At 35.1% G+C, this 25738-nt stretch overlaps 1 protein-coding gene across 15 annotated transcripts in view; it reads right to left on the bottom strand.

Annotated features, from left to right (window-relative positions):
- EHBP1 (EH domain binding protein 1) overlaps positions 1–25738 on the bottom strand; it is a 566468-nt gene that overhangs the window by 45727 nt on the left and 495003 nt on the right. For 10 of the 15 annotated variants that reach the window (XM_070798096.1, XM_070798098.1, XM_070798095.1 and 7 more), the window contains 5 exons: positions 15579–15726; positions 6523–6630; positions 3323–3447; positions 809–947; positions 538–644 (listed from right to left, as the gene is read on the bottom strand). In XM_070798096.1, coding sequence (XP_070654197.1) covers positions 538–644; positions 809–947; positions 3323–3447; positions 6523–6630; positions 15579–15726 — 627 coding nt within the window. The remainder of the gene's footprint in view (positions 1–537; positions 645–808; positions 948–3322; positions 3448–6522; positions 6631–15578; positions 15727–25738) is intronic. The other 5 variants (XM_070798103.1, XM_070798105.1, XM_070798104.1 and 2 more) reach the window with 3 other exon arrangements.

The raw sequence follows: 25738 nt of genomic DNA, 5'->3' as shown, positions 1-25738 counted from the left end.
TTACACATGATCAGCCCATACCCCTACTGAGCTGAACCTCCCCGTTAATTAAGTGAAGAAATTACCATATATATTATATTAATGCAAACATCATTCAGCTAGTAATTCACGGCTGATCTGGATAATGGAAAGGTTGAACACCCATTAACCCAAGCCAACAAAATGGGTTGGCTGAGAAATTCTAGCAGGTCTCATGTGACTCTTCCCTCTAACTGCAGCTCTGCGGTATCTGCTATTGTAATAATTAAAATCCTCCTGGTAGATCAATACTGGAATCTCTTTATGGGAAGTGCCCTGATGGAAATGTCTCAAGGAAGCTGGGGCTGTGGAACTCTGAAAAATTCATTTTTTTTTATCTGACAATTATCACCACACTGCAGACTAATTCAACAGTGCACCCCTCTCACTCTGCTTTGAATGCACTGGAGATTGACATCTTAAAAAACCTAACATCTCATTTTAACAAATAAAGGCACTATTTCCACATACAGTTTGGAATTATCAGCAATCATGAAACCACACAAAAAATTAATATACATTAAGCACTTCATCTTCTGATGGCTTCCTCTGAGTTTCAGTTATCGCTGCCTTCTCCTCATTTCCTTTCTTTGTATCTTCCTGTATTGATCTCTGCCTTTTCATCTCTTAAAAAAAAGGGAAAGACATGTAAAATTATTATAAAGCTTGATAGTTGTGTATTAAAATGTGGATTTACATTATCAGCATATATACACACACACACACACACACACACAGCTAAATACTGTTAAATTGTAAGATGGGAAAACATCTAAAAAAGTGTTCTTACCTGGTCTGTTCTCAACATATTGACTGAAAGACTGAAGTTGAGTCTTTCTGACTGTAGCATCCTTGCTGAACACAACAGGATTTCTAAACCGTTCTGTTGCTTTTTGTAATCGCTCAGTCCTGAGATCCTCTGTGCCATTCTAAAGGTAAAACAAATGTGCTGAGAGTCTGATCTTATAAATGTGAGATTACACATTAATAAACAACTTTTACTGATTTAAGATAATGTCAATTTAGAAATATATTGAAAGGAAAAAGGATTGTAAAGAGTTCTAAACAGCTCAACTGCAAGTCTGTTGCCTGTAACCAAAACCTTTGGGAGACAGGGTTTAAACAGAGAATCACTCTTGATAACTTTGATTCGTTAGATACTGTAAACCTCCCTGTCTTCTCCTGATGATATGTATCATTTAGATGCCACATTACCTCTGTCTACCCGCACCCACCCCACAGCCTCACTATTCTGCCCCATTGGTTTGTACAGTCCCACAGACTTGTATGACAAGAAGAACTAGTTTCTAATTTTATGCCCATTGAGATAAACCACTAATGCTGGATGAAGGCTAAAAGGTAGGATTATAATACTACCCCACTGAACTGCATTTCATCAGCTATAACTTTCCAAAGCCAGATTTGTAAGTAAGCCCTTTACAGCTAAGGAAACTACAATTATCTTTTCCAGAGCTTCCTATGTTAATACTGGTAACAAATTCAAATGGTTCTATCAACAAGAAATATCCCAGAAGACTGAACCACTGCAGTGTGTGGAAGCTGCAGATACCGAGGTGCTGTGTACCAAACAAATATTTCATTTTATACCTAATCTTTTATTATTTTTATTAAGTGTTTTGAAAGTAAATAGGGAAAGGCTAAGATGCATGACTAATAGCTAAGCCTGCTGAATGCTGAAACTGGTTATCAAAAGCTACCAAGACTTTGCCCTTCCTCTGCATTGAGACAATCAGTAATGAGGGAGTCCTCCAATGGCCTATTCTCTAGCCTCAAGGAGGCCTGGGATACAGAATCCTCAAGGGAAGGTAACAGTTTATCCTTTTCCACAAACACAAAATGCCTCATTTATAAACGTGTAAACTGCATTTTATTAAAAAAAATAAAACCCCAAATCAATGCTGAAAGCTTCAAGGGAACAGATGGACTATATGTTCTTTATAAGCATCATTTTAAAAAATCTTAACTAAAAAGATCCATACAAAGACAAGCTGTTTAAAGCACACCTTTTGTTGGAATAAGTTTGAAAATAACTACATTGAAGGGCTTTTTGGAAAGCAAAATCATCTGCATCTATTTAGATAATTAAACCTTAAGAATGAAAATATCTATTTCATTTTTTTAAGTTATATATTTACATTAGTATCATGCTTATAATACGCTATCTATGTAGCTAGGATAGAAACAATTATGGCTTTTATTTGTGTAAGAAAAGTGTGTGTTCTACTGTTGCATCATAATAACTGCCCAATAGTGTAAAACTCAAGTCTTTACCAAAATAAACAAACACAGCTAAATTTTTTGAGGCCTGGCAACATGCTAAAATATCAGTGTGATTAGCTAGCAAATCCCATCTTAAGAAACCTTTTTATGACTAGGGACTTCTGCCACTTTACAAATGTATTCCTCTAAACCCACTAATTCAGTTAGCCTTTTCAATCCATTGTATTATTCTTAGGCCCGCTTCATTCTGCATTAAATCCAGTGCAGAAAGCTAAATTGAACGCAAAAAATCAGACCTGATCCAGGCTTCCTTTTGTTCAAAGATAGAGACCAAAAGTCCTCTGGTGCTGCCACACACTTTCATCACCAATTTATAGAAACCGACAGTATAAGGGAAAAGCAATGAAAGTCATTGTTTTGGGACTTCAAAGCATCTCTGTGTCAGGGAAAGGAAATCCTTTCAGTCAGCAGGGCAGTCCCCACTGTCCGCAGGTGGGTGAAAAGTTATACAAGACTAGAAGTGCCCTAAAGCTAGAGAAATATTAATGATACACTGCAAGGAAAAGGGGGGACAGCTTGAGAGGGGATAATATAAATACTACAAATCATCATCATTATCATCATCCTACAATGTGTCATTCTGGCTAAAATCTTACACAAGGTAAGATTTATACTGGCACAAAGCACATGCAAGTATCTTCAAAATTTATATTCAATCACATATCATCTTCAGATATTAATTCATCTTAACAGGTCAGAGGCTGCAGATGACAGAATATGCTAGAATTCTCTTAACAATATTCTCATTAGCAAAATACAGATGCATATAGAAGTCAAGAATAGCTTTTACTTTTACTTACATATCAACTTAAAGTAGTAGTTTCTCTGAAAAACAGTATATGCATACTGATTATCATACTGACATTCAATTTATCAGCTATTTCATAAAAATTCTTATATCTTAATATGAAGAATTTGGTAAGAAACTGACTTTAGAATTATAAAGTACCAGTGGGAATTCGAATACACAGATACCAAGTCAAATATTTTAAGTAAGATTTACCTTAATGTCTTGCTCTGAACTTTCATTAACAGCTTTCTGAGCAGTGCTGGAAAGTGAATTTGCCACCTGTGGCTGAGTGTCCAGGAGTTTCTTCAGCTTCAAGTCTGCCAACTTAGTGTCTTGTTCTGTTAAATATGTAAATATTATGAATAACTGTGTGAACTACATTTAGATGTGTAGCTATCAATTTAACGGACATCATAAAAATATTACTATATTTTAAAAAACAGAAAGAAGGACATTAGAGTTGTGAAATAACATATAAGACCAAACATATGCAGACCTTTGCATCTATATATCTACTATAAACAATATTACATACTATGTAACTATAATTATTATACAGTAACTATAGTATAACTAAGTAGTCTTTAGGGATATTGACTATATCCCTTTTTCAAAAATTAATATATAACATTGTGTAAGTTTAAGGTGTACAATGTATTGATTTGATACATTCATATATTGCAATATGATTACCATCACAGCATTAGTCAACAATTCTATCATGTCTCAAAATTATCATTTTTTTTTTTTGTGGTGGGAATAAATAAAATCTAGTCTCTTAGCATATATATGTGCTTTTCCCCAAAATCAGTCCCCATAAAGAATATAGTCAACATGCCTAAAGACCATTTAGTTATTCTATGGTTAATAGCAGCTATGCTTACCTTAAAACCTCAGGCCATATTTAATGCATATATTTATATTAGCAACTTTATAGGTTGTTTACAATAAAAGAAGGTATTACAAAGTGGGTATTTAAAAGAGGTAATGCATTTGATTCTAAATTATATTATTTTGTAATTTTAATTCTTCTAGTATATTAAATTTAGACATAAAATGCCATATTATGCTCTTAACATGATCTTAGACAGTCATGTATATACTGTTAGAATCCAATGTTTATGTGTGTACAGATATACCCAGCATTGAAATAGGGTATATGTTCACAAATAACTTCTAATTAGAGGGCAGAAATAAAGATTATTGTATTTTGCAATGTATAAAATATGGATAGAAATTTAAAATAAAAAATGGCTATAACTTTAAAAATAATTTCAAATTATTTTTAGCAAGTAAATTAGTCTTTAATAAAATAGTTCAGAAGCAAATGGAAACAATTCCATTTAAAAAATTCACTCAAAGCAACTCTTTAATAAAATGATTATAAAAGACATGCTGACCATTTGGTGAATGATATTTTTCATAAAGATTAATAAGTTTTCTAATTATAAGATTCTTAATAAATGCTATTATCATTACTTTCATGCAAATTGGTCAGTTTATATTGCCAGGCTTCTTTTTAAAACAATATCTGATGAACTATGGTCAAATCAAGATAAAGATTAAACAATTTATTATTAAAACATTATGACTTTTATATAGATATAAAAAAAGAATTTTGGGAAAAATAAAGCAAGGATAAAAATCATAATGTATGCTACGTGTTTTCAGATTCCAGTTTGCATTCCTATTTCTTTTTTTTCATTCCTATTTCTTATTGCCATGAAATAAACCATAGTCTGAATTGGAAATCTGTCCTATGTACATGCCAGCACTTGGCATGCTTGAGAACTGTAAACAATGTATTAGTTAACTCCAAAAACAGGAAGACTGAGATGTGTTTTCTTTTTTGGTATACAAAAAAGTAGGAAGAGTGTTTTTAAAAAGAAAAGAGTCAAGCCTGTTAAGCCTTAATATTAGTCAGCCTTTAAATACATTAAAATATCTCACAAAGTTGCTGTAACTAAAGCTAAAAAATTCTCCTTACCTTATCCAAAAAAGGGTTAATTTCTCCTGTCTTCATAATCTACTATTAAATCAGGAAATATGTACCACTGATTGTCACTGATTTTATACTTCCATGAATCGAATGTTAAGGCTTTAATTCTGAACTTATGGGTGCCCTCAGTGGTAAAGAGATGATACCAATTTCTGAAAGACTTTGACAGTGGCTGTGGTGAGAGGGTGAGTAGGTATTTTAAATTGAAAGAAGTAAAAGGCAGTCCTAATTTTGGGTTAAATTTTTTTAAAATTTCCTTAAATATCAGCATTCTTCTGGACTTAAATAATTATAAATATATTGCCCTGTATCTAGTAAAGTATTATTTAATACTAAGCCATGAAGGAACTACTGACAAGAGACACAGATTTTTTGGGCGGGGAGCTGCTGTCCATAGTTAGGAAGACTCTGGTTGACTGTTTTTTTGCAGAAATAACAGCATGATTTCAAACAGGGAAGAAACAAAGCAGGTTAGCATTGTAGGGACATGCCATGGCTGGGAAGAAAAGAGTGTCTCCCTCCCTGTAGCTTTTCACAGAAGAAGATAAACATTAGGGATTTCACTTTCTTACCTGTAATTGCCAAAGACATTTTACTGCTATAAGAATTCAATTTAATAAGCATTTATGGAACCCCTTATGTTTACAAAGCTACCTGCTGCTAACTTACAAAGGTAATGCATATGGAACACTCATCTATTAAACCACAAGCAATTATCTTTATATTTTATACAACAACTCAGAAGTTTAACTGCAAATGTGATTACTGGTATGATATCTCTTTATATTTTATACAAGAACTCAGAAGTTCAATCGCAAATGTGATTACTGGTATGATATCTATTGATATACAATAAGAGATTAATTTAATTGTAATCTATATAAGCAGTTTTCAAAGAGTTTTACTGTAATCATTAAGCACACATAAAATAATTTATTAGTAGTAATATTTAAATACTTAAAGTAAGCACAAAATTTACAAAATAATATTCCTACTAAGACTACCAAATTCAAACCAAATCAGGAAATCTGATCCATGGTTTAGATTACTATTTGAAGCATTCCAATGCTTCATCTAGATCTTAGAACATCACAACAAAATATTTAGGCTGAGAAGGGAACCAATCACAGAATGTCTACAAATTGTCCCATAAAATACCAAAGTGAATCTTAGTAATAAGAGAAAAACAAAAATTTGCCATTTCAATATTATTGCTAATTTTAACATTAAGCCTAAAACAAAATAATAATATAAAATTGATGGAAGGTGGAGTTAGCTAAATGATTTGTGAGGGCATAAGATGTAATAAAACTACGAAAAGAATTTACTATCATTATTGGTGAGATAATAATAAAAATGTAACAGAAGAGTTTGCCATGCAGCAGGACACAAAGTATTTATAATTTGAAATTACCGGGAGTATCAAGGTCACTTTCTAAGTTAGTAAGTTCATCTCCACCTCCTACAACAAAGCCTTCAGGAATCTCCTCGTTAGTATTTATCTCAACATTATCATTTTCATCTGTAGGAACATGTAGCAATAATGTTAGTAGATTATTAGTATATTATTTCTATTTTATATAGGAAAGAAAAAACAGTATTTTAATGACAGTTCAAATTCAGGTCTGACACAGACAAGCAAGTTAAGAAATCAGTTTTAAGTCAACTTTTCATTATTGGATTAACATTTATATTTACATTTCCATGTCAAAGATGAATTGTCACATCAAAGCAGATGCAAAGATTTTGACAATTTGCCACATGCTGTCTCTGAATTATTGAGCTCATTGAATCCCTATATTTTAAAATGTAATCTCCTGCTAATTTCTAATGACAGTAAATAAAAATAAAGTTGGTTCAATAAAAAAGTCATCAAATAAAAAAGTCACCAAATAATATTTCTAAATTTCACATTTTATCATTTACTAGAAATATATAAAGAAACAAATCATTCTTTATAAACTTGTAGCTATTTTTAAATTATCTGCATGAAGACTTAAATGCTTTTGTACTATTGATGAAATATGAGCAAAAGTATTATAGACAAATTAAGAACAAACATTGAGATGAGAATAGACAGTACCTTTATGCAAAAGAAAGTTCAGAAACAATTAAGACAGTATATCGTGGAAGACATAAAGCTGGGAAAACACTGTTATTATTCAAAATTAAGTACATGGGAATGAGGTAGATTATACTATTTTTTTATACATTTAGCAAAATGTATTATAGGTCATAATTAATTATATTACATATTTTTCCTTTTTAAATCCTAATCATAAGTTGGTTAAGTAATTTTCAATATTATCTATTTAAAAAGGCATAGCAGTAGATCTGTATATTAGAAGCTAAGCTTTAAATTCTGCTACTGATAGGCAATGCACCTTTTGGAGAAATATCTGTCTAGCCCTGGGAGTTGAAGAATATCCCTACTATTCTACAGTTTATTTTTCATAGGGCAACTTTTATTAATAATGAGATATTCCAAAGGTTATTGCAATTGAGAAATTCTAAATTCTATAACTTTGGCTTAAACCTTCAATATTTGTCCTTTTCCCTGTACAGTGTGTGTTTGATTTTGGGCTTCCCAAGTAAATATTTACTGTGAGCATTAATATTAATAGTAATAGTTTACATTTATTGAAGACTTCCTAATGGAAGCCATTTAGAAGAATATAACAGAGAGAAAAAGAATGAGAAATGCCCCCAAGGGAAAATATTGCTAAATGCTTTCAAATCATTAAGGTATTATACTTGGCTATATTATTTAAGTACAATTAGTTGAGAGAGCTTTTCTAATTGACTGTGCTTAGTACAACTATTTGACTAATTTCATAAAAGTCAGCACCATCATCTTCATTGTTCTCAAAAATTATTCTCTAAATAATTCTGTAGTAAAGGGAAATGAATGAACAAATATTTCCTGAGTACCAAGAAAGTGTTCAGAACACTTCCTCCTGTCAGAGAGTTTACTATCAATAGATTTTAAAGTATGGTATTTTGTTCCTGCAACCAGCCTCTATTGATTTCTACTGTCCATAATTAATCTAGAGTGAAAGCACAAAATTCAACACTCATTCATTTACTTATTCAAGAAACTTCTATTGTATACTGAAACTGCAATTTACAAAACACTGCTAGATGTTGAAGAGATATCAAGTTTTATAAGATATCAAGTTTTAAGACATTTATTCCACCTTAAAGTTATATATAAGTGAAGGTCACTCAGTCATGTCCAACTCTTTGCGACCCCATGGATCGTAGCCTGCCAGGCTCCTCTGTCCTTGGAATTATCCAGGCAAGAATACTGGACTAGGTAGCCATTCCCTTCTCCAGGGGATCTTCCCAACCGAGGGACTGAACACAGGTCTCCCGTATTGTGGGCAGATTCTTTACCATCTGAGCCACCAGAGAAGCCCAAGAATACTGGAGTGGGTAGTCTATCCCTTCTCCAGGGGATCTTCCCAACCCAGGGACCAAAAGTTATACATACAAATGACTGTAATACCATGTAGGACAGTTAAGTGTTATGAAGTAAAAATAAGATACAGAGCAAATTCAAAAGATTATTCTTTTGAAGAATAGAATAGAAAAGAAAAGATTATTCTTTTGCCAGTAGCACAAGGAACTATTTTTTGGAAGCCCTAACCTTTAAATTGAGTCTTCAGAAATGTACAGAATTTCAAAAAGTACAATTGAGGGAAGAGGTTTAGTGGCATGAGAGCAGGAAAGTGTAGATTATGTTCAAAAAATGGTGTAAAGTCCTATCTGGCTCAAGCATACTTAAAGTGAAATAATGGGAAGTAAGACTTAAAAGGTAAAAAGATTTTACTTGGTAGGAATAGAGGGACACTGGTTTGCTGGTCAAACATGATGGGCAATGTGTTGTTTAAGTTGAGAACAGTCTATATAAGCAGTTTTCTACCACAGTGTTTTATGGTAATCAGTTGTGAAATATGTATAATTACTACAGAAGCACTGAAGCTTATGTTTTTATGAATTAAAGTATCTCCAATATTATTCCTAAAATATTACTCTTGCTTACATTCTGATATACCTTCATATATGAAAGAAAAAGTGGTTCAGGGATTGCACACAGGAATATATTAGCCATGTGACATCACCCTTCGTTTGAGATCGCTGAGTAAGACGATGGACTCTAGAACAGAAAGGGTGGAGGCAGGAAATCCATGTTGGAGACTGTTATAACCTTCAGGCAAGTAGTATGGAGAGCTTAATATATCATAAAATAATTGGGAGTGGGTATGACTTGAAAACCAACTGGTACTGGGTAGTTGGGAGGGATACTGATGAGAGGAAGAGTGAGACAGATGTCAACACTGACTCCCCAGACAGAGTGACTAGAACGATGGCATTGTTATAAAGAGAAGCTAAGTCTGGAACAGTGGTTGGATATGGGTACTTCAGGTCCTGGGGTTATGCAGTGGGATAGTCTTTACTCCTTTATACAGTGCCAGGATTATGTGTGATGTTAAACAGGTGCCATTCATTTTATTTCCTGGCTAAATGAAATCTCTACCCATATTACCCCTCACCAGTAATGCTGAATAGGCTAACTCAAAAGTTTATAAATGTATTGTTAACCTTAGATAAAAGGATTACTATTTGGGAAGGGGAAGAGTAAAACTTGATCTCCTCTAATGATCAGGTTTTCTTAAGAATAGATTTCCACTTTCTTTCCATTCACTGACTTCAGTTTTACAATGAACACTTGAATTTTTTTCAACAGTTATTGTTACACGTTTCTTAATACCTATCGAAATACTCTATATGAATTTTAGCAGAACTAAAGTACGTGTGTCTGTGTGTGTGCTTAAATTATTACATATTAAATATATGATATATATAAGATTATATATATCTTTAAGGCTACCCATTTAAAACCCACTAGGTAAGCGTGGCCGGAGAAGGCAGTGGCAACCCACTCTAGTACTCTTGCCTGGAAAATCCCATGGACGGAGGAGCCTGGTAGGCTGCAATCCGGGGTCGCTAAGAGTCAGACACGACTGAGCGACTTCACTTTCACTTTTCACTTTCCTGCACTGGAGAAGGAAATGGCAACCCACTCCAGTATTCTTGCCTGGAGAATCCCAGGGATGGGGGAGCCTGGTGGGCTGCCGTCTATGGGGTCGCACAGAGTCGGACACGACCGAAGCGACTTAGCAGGAGCAGCAGCAGCAGCAGCAGCAGCAGGTAAGCGTGGCATAAAGTAAACTAGAGATACAATACACAACAGAAGGTGGTTTGCAAGTATGGCCTGTATGTGGGAAAAAGTAGAAAGAGATTGTACATACACTGGAATGAGACAATGCATTCCAACTGACACTGTATAGCACTATAAGCAAAATGGGGATCCCAATGGTATGATTAATAGCACAGAAATAAGGCCAGTCTTATAACACTTATCATTTATAAATAAATTGAATGAAAAGTCTGAACATAAGGCAACAGTAAAAAAAAAAAAAAAAAAAGAATATCTGCACTTAAAAAACAAAAGAAGTTGAAGCTACTGTTAAAAACATATTTACACAAAATGGTAGTTTAGAGAACACCTACATTTACATGAAACTATTTCTTTGAAGAAAAAAAAATTTTCAGAATAAGATATCTTATTTGCATCATGATTTAAAAATTCTCACTGAAGGCCCCCTGTAAAATTTATAACTTGTAGAGTTATCCTATAAAAATCAAACAAATGATAGAAAACAATACAAATATATTATTAATGAAAGCTGAAAATAAAAATTACTGAAGGCCTGTAAGATTTTATTTTGGTTGAACAAATTTAGACAAATCTATTTACCATAACTGAAATAAGGATAATGCAGGCACACAGTCTCATAGATAAATTTTTTTAATTTTCATTTATCCATTTGAAATCCAAAAACAAAGTATACTATTCCATCTAAATCAAAGAGGGGCAAAAATGTCTGCTTAATAGTTAAATGATCCCTTAAAAAAAAAAGTTAAATGATTCTGCTGCTGCTGCTAAGTCGCTTCAGTCGTGTCCAACTCTGTGCGACCCCATAGACTGCAGCCCACCAGACTTCCCCGTCCCTGGGATTCTCCAAGCAAGAATACTGGAGTGGGTTGCCATTTCCTTCTCCAATGCATGAAAGTGAAAAGTGGAAGTGAAGTCACTCAGTTGTGTCCGACTCTAGCGACCCCATGGACTGCAGCCTACCAGGCTCCTCCGTCCGTGGGATTTTCCAGGCAAAAGTACTGGAGTGGGGTGCCATTGCCTTCTCCATAAATGATTCTAACCTAATTCAAATCAAACCAATAAACTACAGAATAAAAATAAATAGATATGACATAAAATATCATATATATGATATGATAGGTATCATGGATATGACACAAAATATACAGAGATTTAAGTATACATAAATATATAAAATCTATATAATATATACCATGCAATTATAGATATAATATCATCTTCAAACTGGACAAACACCTTCCTTGCAAGTGCCCATGGACCACTAATAAAAATGCAACATTTGTTTAGGCAAAATAAAAACTTTTTAATTCTCAAAGTAGAAATTCAGGCCATATTCTCTGACCACAATACCACATAACTGAAAATGAAAATATCACTTTGGCCCCAAACAACTGTACTTTGCCAAGTAAGATCAATATAATAAATGAACTCATAAGTTTGTTACCTAAAATGAGGAGTTTAAAAGGCTGTTATAGGTCTACAACTAAAAAATGAAGCAAAAATTGAAAAAACACATGTAGAATACCACAATATCACCTGACTCTCTTCTAAGCCTTCAAATTATTTCAAGAGGCGAAAAAGTAAAAGCTAGGCTGTAGTGGAAACAGTGTCAGACTTTATTTTTTGGGCTCCAAAATCACTGCAGATGGTGATTGCAGCCATGAAATTAAAAGACGCTTACTCCTTGGAAGGAAAGTTATGACCAACCTAGATAGCATATTAAAAAGCAGAGACATTACTTTGCCAACAAAGGTCCGTCTAGTCAAGGCTATGGTTTTTCCAGTGGTCATGTATAGATGTGAGAGCTGGACTATGAAAAAAGCTGAGCATCGAAGAATTGATGCTTTTGAACTGTGGTGTTGGAGAAGACTCTTGAGAGTCCCTTGGACTGCAAGGAGATCCAAGCAGTCCATCCTAAAGGTGATCGGTCCTGGGTGTTCATTGGAAGGACAAATGCTGAAGCTGAAACTCCAATACTTTGGCTACCTCATGTGAAGAGTTGACTCACTGGAAAAGACCCTGATACTGGGAGGGATTGGAGGCAGAAGAAGGGGACAACAGAAGATGAGATGGCTGGATGGCATCACCAACTCTATGGACATGAGTTTGGGTAAACTCCAGGAGTTGGTGATGGACAGGGAGGCCTGGCGTGCTGCGATTCATGGGGTTGCAAAGAGTTGGACACAACTGAGCAACTGAACTGAACTGAGGCTGTAGCTCCTTGGACGGGTTCTGTTATTTCATAAGAATCAGGCTATTTCTGGTTGAAATAGGATGCAAGTGGGATGCTTGGATACCTGGCTTCAGAGACCTAAAATAACTTACAAATATTTTCTGTGAACACCTGAGGCTCATGACACCTCACCTCAAACTTAGCAAGTGTCCTTTCCTCACTGAGGCTGGCTGCTGAGAATGGAAAAAAGCAAGCATTTCAAATAGGTTCAGGCAATGAGTCTGAGTACCAAGTTCAACACATCCCCTAGGTTGTGCTTTCACCTTATTATTTCAGCTCTTGACTACTCCCTCTTCTTTGTCACTCTGGACCACTGCTTCCAAAAAATTTCCCTCTCTAGTCCATCATCTAGGCTGATCCCTCTCTCATTTTGCACCATTCCTTATTCAGATTTGGTAATTCCCATTAGACAGTGGAAGAGTGGACGCTAATTTGTTAATTGTGTTTCCTGACTTATCAACCCCAAAGGGTCATTTTCATTTAGGAATTAGACTCTTGTGAAATCAAGTGAATATCTAATTGGCTATGTAAATGCCAGCAAACTATAGCACGGGGGGCAAAATTCAGCCTACCACGCTTTCAGAGTAAATAACAGGCATGCCCATTAATTTACATATTGTTCAAATCTACAAGGGCAGAGCCAAGCAGTTAAGAGAGAGAACGTATGGCCTGCAAGCCTGTAAAAATTTACTCTGGCCCTTCCTAGGGCCCTTTCTGCCAAATCCTGGCCCAACACAACAGCTGGAACCACTAAATAGATAAATGTGTATGTATGAATGGTTGAATTCTAGGAAGGAATCTTACCCTTTCCCTTGAACTAAAGGTCTATTCCATTCTGGCCTTGAAAACTTCAGCTTAGGCTTTGATGCCCGAGCAGACCTAGTCATATCCATACTCCTTTATGAAGACAGGCCAAAATCCACCACTGAGGTCAAGAAATAGGCCTGCACCACTTGAAGGTCAACTTTAGGTCTGATTAACAGACTACCATCTGATATGTGGCCACTTCCAACATCCAAGGTATGGTATGGTCTATGAGAGAAATGGGCCTGATCACCTTGGTCATCTTAGGGAAGAGTCTTGACTTTTCAGCAGGTTCTCATAAGTCATCCGTTGAACTCTGTCCCATCTTCATTTAATCTGGCTTTTCCTTTTCTAGTCTGTACTTTTTTGTTAGTTTCAGAGATCCAATCCTCACTTATTCTTTATTCACTTTGTGGACTGTTGAATGATGCCAAAGTCAGGTCTTCACTTTCCCTAGTTACCAAGCTGGGAAGCTACCCATTTTGGGGGTTGTAACACTGATTAAGTCTCTCTATCTAGTCTAGTTCTGGCTTAGCCTCAACTGGGATTGGATTATAAAGATAAGACCAATTACATAGCTAACTCACACCATACCCTTAATCAGAAAATTTTAATCCTTAGTCTTCCTAGAGTTCACAACTCATTTAGCATTGTTATCAGCTGCCTGTTAGGAAAAAAAAAAATTAAGAGACAGTGGATGCCTCTCTATTTTACGTTTACTCTTCTATGGGTTTACAATGTCACATGGAGATAGTATCAATAATTTTAGGACAGTCTATCTGGAGGGTCAAGAATATGAGGCTTTTTTTTTTTTTAATCATTCTGAGATACAAGGAAGCAGAGACATCTAAGGTTTACTTAGAGTATCTGGAATTTCTATGATATCAAAGAAACATCTTGTTACTAATAATAAATGAAAGCAAATTATAATAGCATTATATAAATGTAGCTGTGAGCGGTTACTGAAGTACTGAAAGTGACTCAGTTGTGTCCGACTCTTGCGACCCCATGGACTGTATGTAACCTGCAAGGTTCCTCTGTCCATGGGATTCTCCAGGCAAGAATACTGGAGTGGGTTGCCATTCCCTTCTCCATATAGAAACTGTAATAAAAATTCTGAATGATAGGAGTTGAAAAGGTAAGATGAAAGACTTAACTAAGAAACAAACATTCTGAGAACACCAGATGGACAGAAACATAGCTATTTGGGAAAGCAGCTTTCAAATATATGGGGATGGGAGGTAACATGCTATAGGCATTTGTTGGAACACTCTACAACAGTAAGATTTTAATATAAGGGATCAATTAGAAATAACAGCAGTAAGTTTCCGTTTACTATGAAGAAACTTATTGACCTAGAAATAGTTTCCTTTGTTTCAGTTCTCTAAGGTTTTATTCCAGTCCTCACTTGCCTACTCTCCAGAATGATCTTAACATTTAAGATTAACTCAGAACAAGTACCTGGCATGTTCTGGAAGATAAATAGGTCACGTATCTTTGAAATAAAAAAGCCCTCTTGAGTATACTACTAAAATAAAAACGTAAAAAGTTTCAAGTTAAAAGTGCTGAAATTGGGCACTGATAGGTAAAATTAAAATTCCCTTTAATTATATGTATATGTAGTCCTTGTTTCAACATCAAGCTTAGAAAAATTTCTACAGATATTGAAAAAGACCCTCTTCAAATAAGAAGACTAAGAGAAATGCATATGGGACTTATTAAAAATTCTTACATGTCAGGATATAGTGCTGGAAACATTGTTAAAGCTACTTTCCAAAGATCTGGCTCAAAGTGAAAATCTCTCAAGCCAAAGCTCTAGACTAACAAGTCTTGTGATCCAGATGCTGAGGACTTGATCGCATTTTACTCATTCTAATACAATTAATGAGGCATCATGGGGAATCACAAACTAAGGACTGTCAGAGTTTTCTCCTAAATCATATTCTTGGTGTTTCTCGAGTACTAATCATACTTAATCATAATCAAAGTACTTCCTGAGTTGTTAAAAATTAAGTCAAAGAGTTGATTTTGAAAAATGGCAATAGTCATCTTCTGATTTACTATGAATAGGTTAGAAACTTTATGTATTTGATGCACAACATTTTGAAGTAAGAATAAAATGTCCCGAAAGGTCCATCACGGATTTCTGGGTTGTCTGTAGAATATGATACAAGATTCTTCAACTCACCTCCAGATGCCTTTGACCTTTCTTTCAACTTTTCTGCAGCCATTTCACCATAGCTGGGAAGTTCTGACATCTTCACTCCAGATCGAGCTTCTGCTATTAGCTGACGAGCTCTCTCTCTCAGCTGCCGACGTCGCTCTTCATCTTGCTGCTAAGATATATTGAACAGTTGCCAACTCAGTAATTGACAGAAATGCAATTTCATTTTCAATCTGATCATCATGATAGTAACTGGTTTACAGCATGGTGCTTGGCCCACATTATAAATAGGATGCTCTATATCAGTTGGATGTCACACCATTTTTAAAAGACATCCAAGAATCAGATTTTTAAAAACATTTACAAATTATTGTATTAAAATGTCTGTTAAAAATTCAAAGTAGCCTTTAAAGAATGTTTGGCAATATAATTACCAAAGTAAAGTAGCAGGATCAACTATTAATAAAATGACCGAGCTTTTAGGAAAAAAGTTGCAATATTGAAAACAGAATTTCAATTAATACTTTTTTTTCTTAAGATTAAAATTTAACTTGCATGTTTCTAGTAAAGGCATACAGCACTGGCTAAAGGAAATTTTTGATAGTAGAAAATGCTGCTACATCATGTTGATCAAATATAGAAAACGGTATTTTTAGGGGGCTATGGCAGGTATAGGATAGCACATTAGTTCCTCAGTTATTGCTGATAGTTTTAAAATCAGAATTAGGTACTGATGTACTACTATCCCCATTTCTACTCTCCCCCCAGACACACACTGAAAAGAAAAAGTAAAATCTAGCGTGGGTTTTGGTATTTGAAATAACTAAAAATGACAGAGTTAAATAAATTAGATTTTGCCTCCCTAAAAACAGGTTATTATGAATTGCAAATAATCAATGTGAAACTGCTTTGTAAACTGGAAAGTATATGATATAAGGCATTATCATTATGACAAAACAAAGCCTGAAATAATCTGGCCCCAACATATCTGTGGTTACCTTCTCTTAACCTCTTCCAATCTCTATAAAACCTCACATCTATTTATACAAATTGTTTGTATCATGCAGTTTCATGCATCCATGGATTTGAAATGAATATATCATTTCATCTTCCTGGAAAGTTCTCTCATCTATTTAACTCCTACTCATTCTTCAAGATTCATTTTAAATCCACTAAATTTCTCTGACTACTCTTCTGTCCTCCTTGCTGGTGGAAAGAAGTTCTCCTTCTTCTCTGTGGCTACAAAAGTGTGTGTGTGTGTGTGTGTGTGTGTGTGTGTGTGTGTGTGTGTAGTGCATGTGATTACTTTTTAAAACACTACATATCAAGTTAAAACTCTGCACAAATGCCTCCTTCTCGGCAGAACTGAGCCACTCAAAGGCAGGAGCTAGATTTGACTTATCTTTGTATCTTTGGTCCTTAGTACACACCCTGGTGCTTGGTACTTGCTATAGAAATTTCAGGCATGAAAATTTATAATTTATACTAGCAAAGCTTATAATACAGAGGGCAAGATAAAACAGCCACAATAAGGAGATGTGATTAAAATGCACAGAAGAGTTCAGAAGAAAGAAGTTTACTTTTGTTGTGTAACTTTTTTCCCCCCAAGGGGAATGATTAACCAGAAGTGTACAGTTAACAACAATGTATAAAATAGGCTGGCAGAGAGGGACTGGAAAGAGTACTTAGGAGGCTCTTATAAATAGGACAAGGAAACTATAATGAGATTCAGAACTGGGATAGTGGCAATGGGAATGGAAGGAGACAAGTGTAAGAAACATATCAGAGCTAGAACTGGTACCTGTACCAATTCTTGGTAACTGATTAGAGGTAGAGGGAAGAAAAAAAGCTGACTCAGAAGTTTTAAACTTGGGTAACTAGAAATGTGGCATTAAAAATAGAAAAACCAAGATGAATTATAAGAGGAAAAGGCTGGAAGTCTGGGGTAAGATAGACTAGATTTGAGAGGCTGGTTGGACACTTGAGTCAAGATGTAAGTAGTTGGGAAGTGAAAATGATGCTAGGGAGTGAAGTCAAACTATGACTACAGAGCTAACGGCCGAAGTGACAGGAATACACAAGATCACCTGAAGAAGTACTGTAGAGAAAAATAAAACCTACTAACTAAATCACGGAAAACATTTACATTTAGGTAAAAATAGGAAAAGGAGACAGAGAAGGAAGGGGATGAGAACTGTAACACTGATACATCCTGAGAATCAAAGACGAAGAGGCTTTCATGAAAAAGGGAATAATCGACTGCAGTAAATGTTAGAGGTTAATGAGTCTGAACGTTTAAAAAGGGCAATCAAACTTGGTAGGTAATAGCATTAGAGAGAGGGGTAGGCACTAGACTGATGCAGTTCAAGCCCAGGCAACTGTTCACAAATTTTGAGACGGCTAGAACTGAGAGCTGTCAAAATTAATGCGGGTATAGAATGCAGCACAAGCTTGAAGCTCCCAGTGGGCAAAGTGAAACAACTCAGTATCAAACAAACATGCAATGACTGCAATGAATTGAATAATCAATGAAATCACACAATGAATCAGTGAAAATTCATCAATTTATTATGACATTCAAAAAGTTCTTAGAAGGATATATAAACTCATCTGAGGATGCTTTTAATAGAACTCCCTGAGACTTCCTGTTTGTCCAGCAGTTGGGACTCTGTGGTCCCAAAGCAGGAGGCCCAGGTTTGATCCTTGGTTGGGGAAGTGGATCCCACATACCACAACTAAGAGTTCACATGCTGCAACTAAAGATCCCAAGTGCTGCAACGAAGACTGAACATCTAGTGTGCTGCAACTGAAATATGGCATAACCAAATAAATAAATAAATAAATTTTAAAAAGATAATTCCCCAAAATTAGTAATTGGAGAAAAAAATCAAGCACTTATCGTGTCTTTCCAGTGGGAACTGAAGTTTAGGGCAACTAATAAATAGCCCAGTTAATGATGACAGAAAACTCTACTTTATAAAATGATTCCAGCTATATTAACAATTTCTTAAAAAGTAAAATTAAAAAAAAAATGAAACTTTGCCACTCATAAAAGAATGATTGATTCTAGCAAGGCTTATGAACTATTATTAAAGCTCTTAAGAAAATGTTTGATGGGAAACTGGATATTTATATTACATACTTTCCAAAGATGGCCATGACAGTATTTCTCATCCTATAAACTTTTTGCAGTGTGACTTTGCTATTTCCTTATCAAGAGATGACATATTTAATTCCCTTCCCCTTGAGTATGGGCTAGTGTAAGTGACTTGTATATAATCAACAGAAAATAGAAGTGTTGAAGGTGACTTCCAAGGCTGGGTCAGAAAAGGCTATACCCTTTTGCCCAGTTCTCTTGAAATTCTTGCATTTTATATGTTCTGGGAACCCAACTGTCATATTGTGAGAATCCCAAGCCATATGCAGGTGCACTAGTTCACATTCCCAGCCAAGTTCAGTCTTTTTTTTTTTTTCACTCCCCCAACTCCCAAGTTCAGTCTTGAGTCTTCTGAGCTCACGTATCAGACATGTGAATAAAGGCTTCTTCAGAATATCAGCCTTTAGCCACTTTGGGTCACTTCCAACTGCTCAAGTCACCCCAACTGAGACTTCAGACAATGTGGAACAGAGACAAAGCACACACACTGTACCCTATCTGAAATCCTGACCCACAGAATTAGTGAGAATAAAAGTAATTTAGACCATTATGTTTGGGATTGTTTTACACATTAATAATTAGATCATGTGGTTAATTAAGTAATACCATATAGATTATTTCCTGGTTGTAAGAGGAAAATCGTATTTTAAATCGAGAGATCAGAACTAGATCAGGTATTAGAAACCACTACTCTAATGGTCAATCTTAGCATCTCTAATGTTGAGTCAACCATATGTAACATGTTTTTTGATGTGAAGCACATGAAGCAAGCACTATGTCTAAAATGAATCTACTAAGCCTTTAGATATAATCTCCAGTTTATCTTAAACACAGGAGATAGAGAAACATGGTAAATGACAGAGCAAGGAAGCAAACAAACAAACCTAGGAAGTAGGATATTCAGGCTAACTGACCTGGTCATTTTAATGAGAGAGAGTTATAAAAACAAACACACAACAAAAGCCAACTAACCAATCACCATCCCCACCAATAAGAGGGACCTGACCAGATGCAATGTATAGGCCTGGGTTAGACACCAGTTGGATAAACCAGCTATAAAGGACACTGCTGAATAAATTAAAGAAATCTGAATATAATCATAGTATTAAATGAGAGAAAATACAACAACTGCAAAAATAGTTTATATATTAATAACTTAATTTTGTCTTTTTGGCAAAATATATATGCAGACCTAGAAGGTTATTTACAAAGTTGTCATGGTGGAGCTATCAGGGTATGGAAATGTGATATTTACGTTTTCTTCAATTTCTCTTCGTTGTCTAACTTTCTATAATATAACCACACTACATTTGTAATAAAAGTTATTTTTTAAAAGTCTTGGGGGAAAGGAAGAAAGAAATGAGATGACAGGTTTCTGGGTTGGATGGTTGTGGTAGGGGCAAAAGACTAGAGAGCTAACCTTCAAGAGAAAGTAATTTTCTTAATATTTAGAGAGGCAGACTTATTTGTAGTTAGAGGAGTAGTATACACTGGGTAGAGTGAAACTGAAGATGCAATAATAATAATACACAAAAATCCTCAGTTTATTATTAGTATTTCTAAACTTAGAAAATAAAAAGGAAAGGCAGGCTTGATAATGGTTATTTTGGTGTCGGCTTAAAGCTCAACATTCAGAAAACTACATCATTTCATGGCAAATAGATGGGGAAACAGTGGAAACAGTGGCTGACTTTATTTTTCTGGGCTCCAAAATCACTGCAGATGGTGACTGCAGCCATGAAATTAAAAGAAGTTTACTCTTTGGAATGAAAGTTATGATCAACCTATGCTATGCTATGCTAAGTCGCTTTAGTCGTGTCCGACTCTGTGCGACCCCAGAGATGGCAGCCCACCAGGCTCCGCCATCCCTGGGATTCTCCAGGCAAGGACACTGGAGTGGATTGCCATTTCCTTCTCTAATGCATGAAAGAGAAAAGTGAAAGTGAAGTTGCTCAGTCATGTCCGACTCTTAGTGACCCCATGGACTGCAGCCTACCAGGCTCCTCCGTCCATGGGATTTTCCAGGCAAGAGTACTGGAGTGGGGTGCCATTGCCTTCTCCAGTGATCAATCTAGACAGCATATTAAAAAGCAGAGACATTACTTTGCCAACAAAGGTCCGTCTAGTCAAGGCTATGGTTTTTCCAGTGGTCATGAATGGATGTGAGAGTTGGACTATAAAGAAAGCTGAGTGCTGAAGAATTGATGCTTTTGAACTGTAGTGTTGGAGAAGACTCTTGAGAGTCCCTTGGACTGTGAGGAGATCCAACCAGTCCATCCTAAAGGAGATCAGTCCTGGGTGTTCATTAGAGGGCCTGATGTTGAAGACGAAACTCCAGCACTTTGGCCACCTGATGAAAAGAGCTGACTCACTGGAAAAGACCCTGATGCTGGGAAAGATTCAGGGCAGGAGGAAAAGGGGATGACAGAGGATGAGATGGTTGGATGGCATCACCGACTCGATGGACATGGGTTTGGGTGGACTCCGGGAGTTGGTGATGGACAGGGAGGCCTGGCGTGCTGCCGTTCATGGGGTCACCAAGAGTCGGACATGACTGAGCGACTGAACTGAACTGAACTGATTCATATTTCTTGAGCTTTTATGTGCTAAGTGCTTTATATGTATGATGATCTCATTTAATTTTTACAACCCAATTTGTACCAATGAGAATATTTAGTTTTAGAGTTCCAAGATCTCACAGCTAGAACTGATGTTAGAGCTCAGAGTCCAATCCTGGTCTGTTTGACTATAGGGCCCTGGTCTTAACCTCCGAACTATTTGATCCCCAAAAGTACCAAATTACATGACCAACTGAGGAAAATTGAGCTTTTTACTAAACTTTCATCTTTCAAATTTAAGAGAAGTTAAGAGCACTAATAAAAACCATTATTTGATATGCCTCAGGCAACTAGGTTTCAGTGAATTTCACCGCATGAGTAATAACTTCTTGCAGAGTTGGAATTTGGTGATTCAGACTAAGATGAAGTGGTCTTGGGTCATCTTAACTGCATAAAAATGAAATAAATGATTCTACCTTTCTGAATATGAAATGAGAACCTAGCTTTTTCTTATCACCTACCATTTTCTCCTCCTCCCCCAGTAATACTCCCATCTGCAAATGTTTCTGAGATCTTACCAAGAGTGCAATTTAAAGCAGACAATCATTAATAAAACCAACTCTAAATACTAATTAGGGACACTTTATCAATTTCCATGTAAATTGTTTGTTTGTGACTATTTACCTGTCATTGTTCTCCATACAATAGAAAAAAATGCAAATGAACAAATCAGAATGCAGCCCTAATGGGACTTTCTGTTTATAACCATTAGCCCAGAGGTGTGCTGTAATTCAATTCTCAAGTAGCAAGATTTAGTCTCATTAACACACTGCAAGGGCAGGTTACAACTCATAAAACCCTACAGTAAACAAAGTTTATGGACACAGCACAAAATCTTGAGCCTGATTGACAGAATTCTAGTTCCCTATCAGATTGCCTTGATTTACTTTTCTACTAATGTCCTAACACCACAGAGACAATTTTGCTTGGGCCTAGAGCTCTCCAGTGGGATGGCATATCGGTGCTGTTTGTTTTCTCACCCATTAAGTTCTCTTAAGACAAAGAGCCAACTGAGAAAATAGAAGTTAATTGTTAAGGTCACAAGGAAAACCTTGTAATTACAGCAATTGATTATGCAACCAATTTAACTGATAGTATTACTAATTTCCAGATTCCTTATATATAAAACTATTTCATCTTAATTTTTACATATAAACTTCATTAAAAGTCAGTTTTTACATTATTATTTAAAGAACAGATAGTACCAAATCTTTGTATCTTTTACTTAAAAGAAACATATTGTTTATGTCAAAGGAATAAAATGATCAGAGAGTAAGGATGATGATTATTTTGTTATTTTTGTATGTTTGTAGAATTGAGTATTTCTGACAATGATGGTTTGCCTAAAACTATTCAAATACAGAAATGTGTTATCTGTTTTCACCTTTCTGCATTCAAAGGAAGACAGTGACTCATAGCTGTAAATAAGTCATCTGTTTACCAAATCTGCTGAAAAAAATAAAGGAATCTTTTCAATGGGATGCAATGTAAGTACCTTAGAAGACTGCTGTCATTAAAAATTACATTTGAAAATTCAATACATAGGAAACTTATCTTTCATTTATCTGCCTAAATAAACTTAAATAAATTGAAGCAGTTTCCTATTTTTTTAAGAATGGGTCTGATGGCATTTACCTTTTTCTGTACAGTATTATTAAGAGAGTTAGACTGATTTATATAGGACATTTGAGCTTTTGTAAGATGGATGCACTCTTTAGAGGGAAGCTGTATTTTTGAGTAAATACTGGCTGTGTGTCTGTGCAGTGTGTTCACAGGTGTTGTCTCATTTACCATTCACCACTCTGAGGTAACCAATGTCACTCCGGTTTCACAGAAATGGAATTGCACTTAAATATACTGCCCAAGGTCATACATCTTGTAAATGGCACAGTAAGAATTAAAATCAGTGTCTGTCTGATTTCAAAGGGTTGGTCCTGTCTATTACATTATTGGTGTTCAGAAAATTTGTCTCAAGCCCTATTGCTGTTGTGATTAAAAAACAACAACAGTTTTTTACTTATTTTTGGGCTATACAAATAAGGTTAAATGCTCCTTTGTGCTACTGAAAACAGTAGCAGTAAAGAGAAATTAACTTATTTATATTCATTTAAAACTTACATTCTTGACCTTAAATTATAAGCCTTCAGAAAAGTACTGAATGTGGTACATTTAAGCTCCACTTTCCTCTTACCTAACATCTTCAGAATAAGGCTAAAGTCCTGTTATGGTACAAAAAGCTTGTATTTCAACACAACGGATTTAAATATTCAAATATAGAAGATGGATCATAACTAACCACTTTGGACATAAACTGAAAAAATATTTTCACAGCATGTCTTCAAGATACTATTTTCCTTATCGTTCTAAAATGGTCTACAATCTGCCATAGATAGACGCACTAGTAAAACTTGACAATTTAAGGACAAACTCTTCAAGAATAAGTAATGTAATTCCTTGTTTCCTTTCCATAAAAACGTACTGGTATGCAATTTTTATATTTCACAGTTCACCGACATCTAGGCAAGCTTTCTTCTACTGCTTCAATGGTGCTACTTTTAATTTTATCCTCCTTAGTCGTAGTAATTAAAGTGATCAGCAGTGGCATCCCAGCGGCTTTGACACAGCTACAACCCCCTAGCAGACTTTTGCTTTCAAGGGGAAGAGGAAGAAAAAGACCACAGTTTCATTTCACAGAGAACAAGAAAATCAAGCTTCTCCAATCCTCAACTTTATTCAATTGTTCTTTCAGCAGCCTTTGGATCTTAAGAATCAAATAAAAATGGCTGCCATGGGGGGTCCTTTTGATACTTGCCGCAAATGTCACTGACTGACATTACTTTAGCCAAAAAATGATGCCATGGATTTGTGAAGGTGAATTAAAACATGAGAAACTGTCAATGTAGCTGCTGAGATCATTACCCACCCAAGGGTGTCTTTTATAACATTAGATATTTTTATTCAGTCAGTTGAAAACTATAGATTGAGAAGGCTTTCTATTTAAGAAACATGTCTACACACATTATCATGAAATAGGCTTTTACAAAATTTACAAATATGTTATTTCAACATAGTTTGCATCTTTAGTCTTTGTAAATCTGTATTTATAACAGAACAAAGCAGAGTATTTCTACCAACAAACCCATATTCCATGTCCTTTAACTCCCTTAACAACACAATATCCTGTGCTTACTTGTGTTCTTCAGTGTTTTCATAGTTTTAATAAATGAACTTGGGCTAAATACATTTTAACTTATCTAATTTTTTTAAAGGGCTTTACTTAGTACTGCTAATATTTCATTGGATTCTCTTCTCAAAATGGTCCGTGAAATTCCTCAGTTTTATAGTAAAATAAGAGAAAGAACTTGACTGCCACCCTTTCATCATTAGACAGGAAGCAAAGCTCTGTTATTAGGCATTCAGAAAGGACAAAAAAAAATTTGTGCTTGTCCAGAGGCAAGGATTACCAAAGTGCACCTATTCACTTGCAACCAAAGATAAAAATAAAAAATAAAATTACAAGATCTTTAAAGGTTTGGGTAGACTAGGTATTTTCCTGCCAGCTTGATCAGTTCTTGACTGAATAAATAGGATTTAGAGTAAAACATTAAAACTGTTTAGCAGATCTTTTCAACCCATTTCAAACTTTTCTTATGCTGGTTTGTAATATAAGCAGACATGCTTATAAATGGCCACACCTGCTCATTTCTCTGGGGATGGCCTGATCTCTGTTTCTCTAACAAAGAAAGAAAGAAAGAAAAAAATCAGCCTTTCTTGTTGCAAAACAGAGTGGAAAGTCAAAATCTTTCTCAAGTTTGCCCCATCTGGTCAGATTAAATCTTTGATCAACCCTGGGGATTACATTTATTTTTGTAGTAACTACTAAATTTTGGATTTGTTTAAAATACATAGGCAAAAATATTAAACAGACTGTGAATTTTAAGTTTGAGATCTATTTATAATATATGAGCAGAAAGTATAAGAGAATTAGTTTAGAAAAAACAGAAATGCATTTTAAGAATTTATATTTCATTAGTATTCATTTCACAGAACGGAATATATCATACTTGAGTTTTAAAAAATAGAGCTCTTTGTTTCCAGATACAGAAATGGTCATTTTTAATTGCAACATTTGTTTTGCCCGAGTGTTGTAAAAATAAAGAATTCTAAACATAAGAGTGTATGATCAGGTTAATGTTGCTAAATGAGCCTTTCCTTTCAGTATCTGGAAGCAATCTGGGATACAAAGTTTTATATTCTAAGTCAGTAACCATTTTCTTTCATTCATTATATATGAGTTTCTAGTAGGTACTATATTTCTCTAAAAAGAATTATTTTTAGGATTATAAAAACAATTATTTTGTGTTTTTGAAGACTTCAAATTACATTAGGAGAACTAATGAAAATAATTT

Source organism: Bos indicus, chromosome 11 (genome assembly GCF_029378745.1).
Source record: "Bos indicus isolate NIAB-ARS_2022 breed Sahiwal x Tharparkar chromosome 11, NIAB-ARS_B.indTharparkar_mat_pri_1.0, whole genome shotgun sequence".
NCBI classification, from domain to species: Eukaryota; Metazoa; Chordata; class Mammalia; order Artiodactyla; family Bovidae; genus Bos; species Bos indicus.
Note: the sequence above shows the minus strand (reverse complement) of the source record. Positions and strands in the feature narration are given on the sequence as shown.